This window comes from Ammospiza nelsoni, chromosome 5, assembly GCF_027579445.1.
Source record: "Ammospiza nelsoni isolate bAmmNel1 chromosome 5, bAmmNel1.pri, whole genome shotgun sequence".
Lineage (NCBI taxonomy): Eukaryota > Metazoa > Chordata > Aves > Passeriformes > Passerellidae > Ammospiza > Ammospiza nelsoni.
The window spans coordinates 40,031,119-40,044,089 of record NC_080637.1 but is presented as its reverse complement, the minus strand read 5'-3'; the positions used below and the strand labels follow the sequence as shown (position 1 = coordinate 40,044,089).

The 12,971-nt window shown below is 36.4% G+C and overlaps 1 protein-coding gene across 4 annotated transcripts in view; it reads right to left on the bottom strand.

Annotated features, from left to right (window-relative positions):
• METTL25 (methyltransferase like 25) overlaps positions 1–12,971 on the bottom strand; it is a 54,218-nt gene that overhangs the window by 21,390 nt on the left and 19,857 nt on the right. For all 4 annotated transcript variants that reach the window (XR_009418492.1, XR_009418491.1, XM_059472239.1 and 1 more), the window contains exons 6-8: positions 5,407–5,501; positions 2,909–2,938; positions 1,740–1,813 (exon numbers count right to left, since the gene is read on the bottom strand). Coding sequence is in view for 2 of the 4 variants with exons in the window: in XM_059472239.1 (XP_059328222.1) it covers positions 1,740–1,813; positions 2,909–2,938; positions 5,407–5,501 (199 nt within the window). In the remaining 2 variants the exon portion in view is untranslated. The remainder of the gene's footprint in view (positions 1–1,739; positions 1,814–2,908; positions 2,939–5,406; positions 5,502–12,971) is intronic.

Genomic DNA, 12,971 nt, shown 5'->3' with positions numbered 1-12,971 from the left:
GCAACTACTGAACTGAAAAAATGTCACTTTTGCTTGTTACCTGGTGTTCTTATCCTTTCAATTTTTATTGCACTAAATGATGCCAGAACTCTGTCCTGTTCACAACTCAACAGCTTGCACTTCAAGCCAGACAAAAATGTGTGTTGTTTCAAAAAATACGCCAAAATAATTCACAAAAACTTAAAAAAACATATAGGAAGAACGAATCCTAGCAGACCACTCATATTTGCTCTCTTCTCTGTGCTTAAAACATCATGGAGAAAAAACACACAAAGTTTTTTTTTAAGTCTGAATTCACTTTCTTGACTGAGTCTAACATTTCTCTTCTAGAGTAGGGGTGAAATATTCAGGTACAGAATTTTCAGCTACTGAATAACTTAACAAGAAATACACTCTCCCCGCACCCTCTCAGTGAAAAACTGAAGTATCTTAGTATCTTACTTTTCTCCCTCTTTGTTCTTAGTAATACCTATCTCCTTACCTAAAACCCAGAACAAACAGCTGAAGCCAATAGAAAGATTTCAAAAGATTTCACTCAGTGGCAGTTCTAATGCTGTTTAGCTGTCAAGGACCCTCATTCATTGAAAAGAATTTTTGCTGTCATATTTAATATTCAAATGCACCTAAACATTTAGGCTGATGCAGACTGAGAATCAGTTAATAATTATGTTGTTACATCATTTCTAGGAAGATGGGCATTAATCATCTTGCTCAGAAAGAAACCCAAAACATGGGGGTGAGACAGGTCTTTCCAAGGTAGCCATTGTGTTCATCACAGACATATAATCTTAATTATTTCCTCCAAATTATACTTCCTTCAAAAATTGAAAAATCTACCACACAGTTTTTCTTTTCTCTGCAATTTAGGAGCCATGACTTTTTTTGTTATATTGTATGCAATTTTAAAATAAAGAAGCATTTTTTCTTTCAGGAATTTGACCTTCTGAAGGGTAAGCTGTCTGACTGACTCTAGATGCAGCAAAAGTTTTAAGAGTATTTGCATTAGCACTTATTTTAGATCAGGAGTATACTTCTGAAGTGAATCTTCTGTTTTTTCCCACCTCTCATGCCTTGGCTCACACTGTGAAATAGTATCAGAGCTCAAAAAATGGGTTATTTTCAAACTAAATTAAACTGGAAGGTGTGCTTCTGGATGTGCTCCAAGTGCTAACAGGCATACATCCCACATAATAAGATAAAATCTAATCCAACTGCAACCACAGAAGAGTATAATATAGATGTCAGATCCTCAGCAGCAGCTCTCCAAATCCCATTCCTACAAGGAAGCAGCATTTGCCAGTGTAGGCACAGGCAGTGAGTAGCTCTTTAGAGCCACGATGGCCATCAAGCTGTCAGCAGTTTTACTCAGGACAAACAGAAATGCCTTTTTCCATCTGCAGTATCAAAGCTGCCAGGACTTCTGCATGACAGGGTAGCCCAGGACTGCGCTGACTTTTCAGTGCATTTGCTGAGTGTTCTCAGGTGAAAATGTGCTTTACCTGTGTACCCAATACCAAAGGGAGCCTATTTCAGCTACAGGTAAAGGAAGGGCAATACATTTGTGATGTGTATTGAGGATGAGCAAATCTATCTTGCATTTTAATACCAATGTGTATATACAACCTGATGAGACTGATTCCTACGTCCTGCTTTCCAAAACATACTTTCTATACAACACAGAGATGGAAGAGAATCGGATCAATCTTTGGTTGGTATTCTGTGAATTCAGAGCTTCCTACCTTTTGGTGACACCATAAATTTCTTCTATAATAACCTGAAGAACAGCTCGATAAAACAATGATTCTGTAGGCAGCTGCAAAAAGTTTTACAACAGCAAGGATTTAAAATTGGCACTGAAATTAAGATCAGAGTAACAAAACTAGTATTGGCTTCCCTAACTATTTATTGAGTTATATACTTTACAACTGGTCATATCAGATTTAAGAGGATAATTTACTAATGTTCTTGCATCCAGTTAAAATGATGTTTTTAAGTCAGATTCTAACATAACCATAAATGCAAGAAAGAAAAAAAAACCACAAACCCAGACTCTCTTGATGGAAAGAAAGACAACAGAGGAAAATGCACAGTTCATGATCTGAATTCTAATATGCAAAATAAACAACAATTATCTACGTTGTTTTGAAGACAAAAGAAGTAATTACCTAGCTGAATGATCTGCAATCAGACTGCAGCCTGAACCATGTAGAAAGTACTATGCTAAAAAAAATAATACTAAGAATTTCATACATTTGTCTATGGAAAATATGTTTGCATAAAACCAGTTAAGGATTGCCAATTAAGAATACACAGAAAAAGACTGCTGGGGTCAGTGGGCTTACTGAATATGGAAAGAAGTCTTTCAGTCTGGCCTTTTAAATACTTGCACAGTTGGTGCCCACCATCCCTTAAGGGTAACTTGCACAACAATAAATCAAAATATTCACAGACAAAAAATATACAGGGATTAAAAATGAGAATGATGATGTTTCTAACAGGTTCAAGCTTTTGTCATAACAATGTCTATTTTTACATTAGTTGATAAAACATTGGGATATAGTGATCTAAACCAGGAATATAAGAAGGACATTTGCACTGAATTTATGCATTAGCTGAAAGATAGCAAAGGAAGTTAGGAAGGGTTGTTTGATGCCTTAAATTTTAAACTGTGCTTTTTTTTCCTCTGACTCTTAATTTTAAAAAGAAAACAGATTCACTAAGTATAAGCACAGCAATAAAAATGTGATTTTGTGATGACACATGCTATCTATCAGGATTTGACATAGTGTAGGCCAGTATTTCAGATTCCAGATATGCAGAAGTTCAATAAAAGGCCATGGATTAAGAACATTCAAGGGGGAAAAACACATTTTATCTTAGAATGGCTAAAATAAACAGTATTACTTACCATTTGGCCAACTGCAACTCTCTCCAAAGCCTTTAAGAGTCAAGGAATTAAATTGCTGATATGTTTATTCTTTATCATAACATTTTATAAACACATGGTATATAAGTCAGAGGAGATGACATTTAAAAAGATTAATGGTGTGACATAACATGAGCTTGCACACTTTAAAGTGTTAATACCTTTAGGCACTCATAAGCAGCTACTCCTGTTATTTTGGTTTATTTATAGGAGAAGCAATGACATCCAACTGTGTGGAAATATATACATGGAAAATTGGCTTGTTTTTCTTTCTATTGTGCAAGAGTTTCAGAGGATTACTTTCTATGAAAGTGTTAAAAGCAAATGCATTTTTCTTGAATATATTTCTACTGAAGTACAAGTAATACATTTTGCATATTTAATTATTTAAAAGTAAATACTAGTTCAATTAATAATATTAGCTTTAATCACTACTACTCAGACTGCTGATATACAGGCAAATAAAGTAACTTCAGAGAGACTGCAGTTTAAAATACTGTGCATTATTTTTCACTAGAGTCTTCATACTGTAAATGCTGACGTAGATGTGAGACTACTTGATTTTTTTCATGCATAGTGATAAAGAACAACAGATGTTTAGAAGCATGTAATACTCCTTCACAGTTGAAAAGATAGTGTGCCCACAAAATTTTCAACAGAGTTTTAAAGATCATAGCAGAAATGAAGACAAAACCTCAGTATCTGATTATCTGATGCTACATCAAAATAGGTAGCAAACAAAAAATGCCTCATCATTTACAGATTATTATCACCTTTATTCCCAAATTTCACTACAGTAAATAAGACTGCCTGTTACACAATCACCCACACTTCCTGCTCCTTGTGGTAGAACTGATCTGGTATTTCACACTGCTCTTCAAACAAAGTCCACACAGTTGCAGCTCTTCCATTCACAGCTTTGGCCAGCTATCAGGTTTGCCTTCTGCTGCATAAGCTCTTACAGCAGCATCCATCTGCTGCTGCTGAGGAGATGGAGATGGCTTCCAAGAGATATTATTGTAAGGCTCTGAGGCTGGAAACTCTTGCCCAACACCTCTGGCCCTTGGTAATTCAACCGTAATTCAACCTATTTGAACTCTGAGTGTCACTGCTCAGCAGACTTTCTGCTAACCAGACATTAGCCCAAGAAATGTGGGTGCTTAGTGGCTCTGTGCTGGCTCCCTTGTACATCCTACATGGCAAGGAAAATCCTAGTCATGAAAAATGCATATGGACAACTACAAACATAACAGGAGAAGTATCTAGTTACACAGGAGAACTCTTTGCCTTTTGTGAATATTCAAACAAAAAGTTTTTAATTGCCAAATTTCTGTGATTTGTGAGAAATCTAAAATAGATATATACAGGAAGATCAGTACTTTCTTGGGGGCCATTTGCTTTTAAAATTTATCTTCCTACCACTGCTGAAAAACAGCCCAACCTTTTTCTTTCCAAAAGAAATGGAATAGGAAACAACTAATGTATCAGCTGAGGAAGGATTGGTATTGTATGACACTGACAAGAAAAAGAGAAAAGGCAAATCCCTTTAGAAAGCACTTCTGCTGAGTTTTACAGCTACATCTCTAAAATGAACAATTCTTTTCCTTTACTTTGCCAAGGGTAACACATTTAAGCCTTATGGATCCTTAACAACTGTCCTCCTATATTTTCTCCTGACAGCATTTAATTATCATGGTAGTTCAAGTTTACATAACCTCAATACATTAGTCCACACTGAGTCTTTAGTCTATACTCTTCTCTGTAATGGAGGTACAGACCTAGCAGCAGAGCTTAGCTAGAACCTGATGTGATTTATCTGGGTACCATAAATTAAAAATTAATAGAGGGAAGGAATAGTAGTCTTCTAAATGAAACAGTGGTGAAAATTTTCAGTACCTACCTGTTTTTTCAAATTAGACAACAGCTCATCATTTTATCTTGATGAAGCTAAATCTTTAAAATAGTACTTCTTCTCTTGGTGCAATGTTAAAAAGAAGTTTCCAGACTCTTAAACTACATGGATTTTTAGAGCTTCTCTAGTTTTTGGAACAGGCAGGGTTGTTCACGTTTTAAACAGTTAGAACATTCAATATTGTGAATCATGAAGGCATTGAGGGAGTTACTGATTGCAATCCTTCTAAAATTACCTTGTTTCTCCCTAAGTCCTTGGCCAAGAACTATAATCCTGAGGGGTTACCTTGTTTAGGTTTCAGCAAAGCTTTGGCCTTTCTGTCCACTCTTAAAATACATTTCTATCAATACTCATTTTTTCATGCCTCCAGCAAGTATAAAATTTATAAAGCTGGAAGGTCAATACTATATTTTTTTAGATATAATTCATCATGCCTACAACATTAATGATGTTATCCTGTAGATTCTTGGAGTAAAGTCATGGCTTCAGGATCAGAAGCCAAAAACAATGAATCCTGTAACATCTGGACAAAGCTCTCAGTAGAAAAAGAAAGGAGGGGGAATCATACCAAGCATGCTGACATCCGAGCATTGCGACCACAGCACCAGCCTTTGTCCTTCAAGTACTGACACATGGGAAATCCCCAGACTTGGTCGTGGCATTCTGCAATATGGAGGAAAAAAACAAAGGCACAGCTTTTCCTCTTTCAGACTACACAATGGATTCAGCAAGATGAACAGTAGGTAATGTAGTAGAAACACTTAACTGCTCTCATCCAGTACCAAAACTTGTGGTGGTGCTACAAAAAACATGTTTTCCCTGCAACAGATGTTTTTGGTTTATGCTGAATTGCTGATAATTTCACATTTTCCAAAACAATTTTAAGTGAATGCCCTTTACAAAAATCCACTAAAAAAACAGTCAAAGTGACAAGAGAAAAGTCTGCAGATACTCATGGCAACCTACACCATGCCATGAATCACAAGATGTAGGCCAAGCAGTCATTCCATGCAGCAGGGCTTCAGTACCACTTCTCATTGTCTTCTTATTCTATCCCAAACGTCTTTCAAACATCACACAGAACAATATGTATTTGTTTATTCTAGTTCTGAAACAACATTCTGCTGTAAGGCAGAATGTTTGTTTTCCAGAAAAGAGCAGCTGCAAAGACTCTTGCTGTTTCTTCAAAACACCAAGAAGCATTTGCCTCACAATCTGTGCTCAGTTTCAGTATCATTTGTATTTTGAGTAACAAGACAATTATTCATGTTTAGCCCTAATGCAAATGTGGGAAAACTGGTACAGAGATTACTTTATAGATGTTCTTAATAGTCACGTCTAAATATACACAAACTCTAAATGTTTAGAGTTTTCATTATTACATTGTCAGCTGATTTTTAGAATAGTGAATAAGATTTACTGCTTTCTTAAAAAAAAACCAACACAAATTGGCCGAGATCCTGGCTTTTTAGCACAGGAAGGGAACTGGGGCATATTTCAGAATAAATCATTTAATGGGGTTAAAAAGAGGGGACAGCAGAAAATTTACCAATAGTTGGAGATATACATAATTCACTCCATAAAAGTCAAGCAAAGAAAAAAAAAAAAAAACAACTATAAAGAACCCTCCCCACAACTCATGGGAGGGAGGGAAAGCCTTTGGCTTTCTGGCAGAAGTGCCCAGTCTCAGCTGACCATCAGAGAGTAACAGCAGGCAGGCAAGAAACCTCTGCAGGCAACCCCACACTTTGCTCTCCTTTTAACCCTGAGGGATACCAGAGACTCTTAGGGGCTGAATATTGGTTTGAGAACCATGATTTAGAATAGGATTTTAATTATTAGCATGATTAGCAGAACGAGAAAGAAGACTTTTTAGAAATAAAGATGAAATTTGACCAAACAGATTGCAAGCGGTTTCAGCACTAGAAATGTAATAAGAATTTTTAAGTGCCTCATGACAAGCTCTAAAATATTAATTAACTTCAAGTCTAATTATGGAGTACATGGAATACGTGGATATTTCTACTGCAGGGATGTCAGTAAGAACTTATTGAGTGCAAGAAAACAATGACTGACATGGTTCCTATTGTATGTCTTTCCAATATCATTGTTAAAATATTTCAAAATAAAAATTTGCAAACTGAGTTAGAAAGATTAAATCCTTGATCTTTTCAAGCAAATCTCTTCCAATTTATACCCTGTCCTCCAGGCAAATTAATCATTCATTCAAGTTAAAGTTACTACCCTGTCAGCTACAATCTCAGTATCAATGCACTGTTCATGCATAATTTAGATAATCTTTGGAAAAGATTATCAGTCAAAACATCATCTTCTTTTAAATTATTGAAACTGTAAAGTAGGAGGAAAAGAGAGGGAAACTAATGCTTCAAGTTAGAAATAAATTTTTCACATATATCAAAAGCTGACCACACATCTACAATATTGCTTTAAGTTCTACTTATTTTTTCACATCCAGTCTACTCTCAAGCACATTTTAAAAAAATTTAGGATTAATGTATTGCTATAAAGTTCATATATTTACAAGCTACATTTTAAAAAACTGGAATTTGTTTTAATGCCTGCAATTATTTCAGATATACTTAATACTATATACCTCATATATATTGTGCTTCTATCTATCACAACAGCAGTTCTAAACTGTATAAATCTCAAAAAATATTCAAGAAACATTTTAAGTATATTTTAAGTATTCCATGGAACATTTCACAGGAAACAGCTCAAGTGTCCAACAATGCATGAAGCAACCACATTATAATTCAGTACAGAGTAGCCAATCAGACAGAATTCCTTCTATGAAAATCCTTTTTTCATAAAATCCTTTTCACATTTGCCAACTCTGTATGTGCACAAATGATGACAAGGAAGTTCAAGAGAATGGGACAAGCTTCTCCAATACCTTTAATATTAGTCCATCCATCAATTTGCATTTCTAAGAACAATACTGCAATTTTTAGTGCGCTAATATTCAAATTTTACTTCACAAAGCTTTACAGTAAAATGTGGTCATTATAAAACAACAGGACCAACAAGCTTTAATGTTACTGGAAAAAATAAGCCTGACTTAAGTTCTGTGGGATAAGCCAGATCAGAAAGCTGTGGAGCCAGCAATGTTGGTGCAGCATCGTGTTCCCATTGGCATGCCTTTTCCTGCCCGGGTGTCCCTGGAGCTGTAAGCTTTGTCAGAATCTCTGAATCACAACCCTTAACCTAATTGCTCTTTTGGCTGATTATGTAATTCAATGGATTGAAATGGCATTTTTTCTTCTGAGATTTTTCAGTGGAAATTAATCTTTATTACCCTCCTCAGTTTTGTTCACATACACCATACTTTGTGTCTTTGTATATATTGTGAACTTCATCAAAGTTGTACTAAAACACAAATAACCTTTTTCAGATCCTCCATAGCCTCTATCTTCCACAACATCTACTTCTGTTATTCCCAAAAAAATAGATAACTACTAACCTGCCTTTTTCCTTCTTGGAAAAGACTAAATCTTCCTTGGCCACGTAATTCACTGTTCCTTGAGTTTGCATTTTTCAAAAAAAGTCCCCTGACTAAGCAGGATTTTGCTGGGGGAATCAGAGGACAGTGGGGAAGCAAAATGCTCTCTAATTCCAGGAAACAGAATCAGCTGTCACCAAAATAATTTCCAACACCCAAACCTAGAGTATGTTTTAATTATGTGCATTAAAACTTTGGCATTCTCAATTCTAACCTCATACTTTGTACACACTGAAAAAAGTACAAATATAGATGGTTTCAGGTTTTAATATATTCTTGCTACACTAATTAATGAAAAATACCATAACAACTTCAATAGGTAATACTGTCATTTAACATCTGTAGAGCTTACCTTGTTAGTATTTTTTCAAGTTTCATATTTTTTTCAGAATCAATTTTTACAGAAAACATCTGGGGTTCAGTGACTAGTTAGCTGTGTCACAAATACATGGAAAGGTTCCCTATGCAGCAATATCTAAAGATGCCTTGGGAAGGAAATTAAGCTTTTTGATCTGTTGCTTGGAAGTGTTTTCCTGTGTTGCCATGGTATCAGTGCTAGCTATTTTAAGACATTGGCTGTGGAATATCTTTGAAAATATACCTAGGCTACACATAAATCATCTGTACTCTAATACCCTGAAACAGTGAGTAATCTTTTATATTTGAGTGGAACAGAGTGATACCAAGCCATTATATTTATGTAAGTAATCCTTTAGAAAATTCAGTTTCCTAGTATTTGTCCTCTGAATCCACCTTACTCAAGGCTTTCCCGTGTTTCACAAGTCTAATAAAATTCTGTATGTGAATTTTGACTACCCTTTGCAACCCTTTTGTTTCTCTTAATTATGTTCAATAGCTTTTAATAGTCAAAGTTTATTCTGCAAAAGCTTTGCTGACTTCTTTCAGAGTGCCCTATTAAGAAGCTACTTTCCACAGCTTCCTGGAGGGCTTTAGAACTCCTCTACCCAGCAGTGACCCGACTTTGGAAATCCTTACACAATACGGAGTTTGTTTTGTCATACTTAAGCCAACCTCAAAAGAGCTTCTATCAGACAGCTATCACTGAAAGCATCTATACAACTACACCTATCTCTTATTTCAAATTGCACAATCTAAGAATATGCTGAGTTGGAAGGGACCCAAAGGATCATCAAGATCACCTCTTAGCCCTGCACAGCACCATTCCCAAGGATCACACCATGTGCCTGAGAGCACTGCCCAAACACTTCTTGAACTCTGTCAGGCTTGGTGCTGTGACCACACTTGCTGAGGACTGCACATGATACAAAGTGTGAAAACTTCCCCCCACAGGGGAGGTACCTGGGCATTTCCAACTGAACCTGAGCCTATATTAACCCTTGAAGTCTTTGTTTCATGGCTTGCCCCATCCCTGACAGATCAAGATTGTGACCATCACTTCAACCAATGGACATCTGAGGTGCAAAGTGCTCCTGAAGTGCAAAAATGATGGGTGATGGTATCTTTCCTCTCTGCTAGCTACTCTAATAATTTCTTTCTCTTCTTTGTATATTTTCTACAGTGATATTTTCATGTCTTTATAATGTCATATTACTATAGATAACAAGCAAAATGGCTACATTTCTATTGCAACCCAATTGCTCAAAAATATATATACCCACACACCCACACACATACATTTATATATATACCTGTCATTTGTTTCACTTTATTCCGCCCCAAGGGATATATTAAAAAAATCTCAGTTACCCCATCTCTGTAGTGCGTCTTAACAGTAGCTCCAAAGCAAGAGCAACATTCATGTGTTTTTTCCTCAAAACAGACTGGTACTGATGTACTTGGTGATATGGAGGATGGAAAGAAGAGAATCAGAACACAGAAACCCAAATTCCTTTTCAAGTAAAGAAAAATCTTTTAAGAAATATGTTAAATTTCAGCTCTTCTCTGTTTAGGGATAATCATAGACCAGCTGGTACATTGCCCCAAAAACATGTTAGCTGAATGTAAGATAAAACAGCTACCAAAAATCCTAGGACTATCTCCTGAACAGAGACACAGAGTTTGTTTTAACCTAAAAATCATTAGCAAACTGATTTTTTTCCCAGAAAAACTGACATAATGGCTCACTATGTAAATAGGTTTATGTAAAATGTCTCTGATAAATAGTAAAATCTTTTCTACTCTGATGTAATTGACTACCCAATGCAGTAACAGAGAAGAAAACTCCCAAAGGAATCAATTATACTAATGGCTACGTATATTTTATCCATACAAGAATCTCTATATAAACAGACAATTCTCCTTAGAGAGAGCCAAAGTAAAACTACTTAGAATTTTCCAAGAGCTGTCATATTATTCCTTATTAACTGAAACTTAGAATTTCATACTGCTTATAACAGCAGTGAAATTTAAAGACAGGTGTTAAAAGACATTGGCTTCAACTTCTTAAAACTGAGTTGAAATTTGATGTTACATAACAGCTCTTGGTTGTTTTAGCCGCTAATAAATCAAAGCAAAGACTTTCATGATCTTAACAGTTCAAAATTATTCCCAGCACAATTGGAAATGTGGTCCCATTACAAAAATTTCCAGCTGAATTCAGCTTATTTAGAGACACACAGAAGGACACTATATACTGATTGCATTATTATTCAAGATTGTGACTGCTGGCACCTACTTTCATCAGAAATGCTCACAAAGTATTCATAGCAGATCCAACACCAAACTGAATCAGCCAATCTTGCAATATCTGTACTATTTTTAGAGTGTGTGAGAAATGTAATGCATTATTCCCTGAAGTCATCTCAGAAACAAAAAAAAATCCCTAGCTTGTGATAAGCAAGGTAATTCAGTAGTCCAATAAAAACACCATAATAACATTTTGTTGATATTTTGTCAACTCAACACCTCAGACTTATAAACACTATGTTAGGCATCATAACAGGTAAATTTTATTCCTATGAATACCAGTTAATTCCAGTTAATATATACTGTAATATGAACTGGAAAAGTAATTTTTCATTGGCCTCAAACAAGACTGATCTTGGTATTAAATCTTAAGTGCCAAAGAACATACTGTCCAGGCATACCAATTTATGGCAACCAGAAGTCCACTGCAGCTCCTCTGTGAGGTGGCTCCTCTGCTTCAACTGTGCTTACAAGCACAGCCCTCTGAGTTTACATTAAAGAAACAGCAAAGATGGAAAATGTGCTACTTTGGGGGCAAGAGCTTTGAGGCGGACTTGCCACAACCTTGACTTTAACGGTGCACACCTCAAGAAAATAAAAAAGTTTTTAAAGAGAACAAATGACATTTTAAAAACAGATTTTGAAAAACTTCGAGGCTACTCAGTCAAGATAAAAGAAATGTAGAATGCTTTCTAACAGAACTTCCCACTGCATCCTTGCAGGCAAGCCCTTGCTTACTGGACTCATTTCCAATGAGTAAGTAAACTCCTGTATTGCATCAAGTTCTGCCCAATTCTCTGCTTCTTGGGAAGATCTGTCACTGCAGAGATGTAGCTCTAAACCTGCTTGTTAACATTCAAACTAGTCTCTCCACACAAAGCATCTGCATGTCTCTGCCATCTCTGATTGATGGCCTAGAGTAGCCAGTAGCTCTCCTGAGTTCAGTGTCAGAGCCTGGACAAGCAAAGGACTACCTACAGCAGAGATCATACTGGCTGAGGTACCACACAGGCCAACCAGAAATACACAAAATCTGCATGTGGCCACATGGGCTGCATTGCAGGACCACATAACTCACCGGTGCCCCATGAAGGCCATACTCTATAGTCTTTTACAGATCATGCCCATCCTGATTACAGGAAACAGGTGAAAACCACACTCATCTTCCCCTAAATAAGCTCAGATAGTCTCAACAAGTTTATGGAGCACTTTTTCCTGGAAACCATGTCCAGGCCCACGAAGAGTAAGAAGAAGGTTGACACTAGCTGGCAGGAATTCACCAGGCACTGACAAACTACTGCCTTCTGTGAGGCAGTGACCGGCTCCATGAACTAGGGGACAGCAGAGTCATAGTTTATCTTGATTTTATGAAGTCTTTCAGCAAAGTTTCCTTAGTATCTTTATAGACAAAATTGAAAGATATCACTCAAACCTATTCAAACCTCTACCTATTCAAAAATAGGTAGAAAATCAATAGTAATCTGAAGCTTGACAGTGAAGCCTGCAGATTAAGGGATGTGATTATTCTCCCTTTTTAGCACTTGTGAAAGTATCTGGAGTGCTCCTCTGGGCTCTTCAGCCCAGTATAATGACTGAAATTAATTTACTGGTGGCAAAAGCACTAAAGGGCTGCAGCCAAGAAGGGATCTAACTGCTGTTTTCCTAAAGGAAAGACAACAAAAAGGATTAAGCTGGACTATTCTTGGCAGTGCAAAATGAAAAAGACAGTAGATAATGCACAATAACTACAAAGTCTGAATGGATATGAAGGAAAGAAATTCATGGTGAGGGCAAACACTGAAATGGGCTACTGTATCACTGTCCTTGGAGATATTCAAAACATGACCCTGACTGAAACAATCTAAACTGGCCCTGCTTTGTGCCATGATCTGGTCCAGATGACCTTCAGAAGTTACCTGCTACTTAAATGCTATTATTTGGCC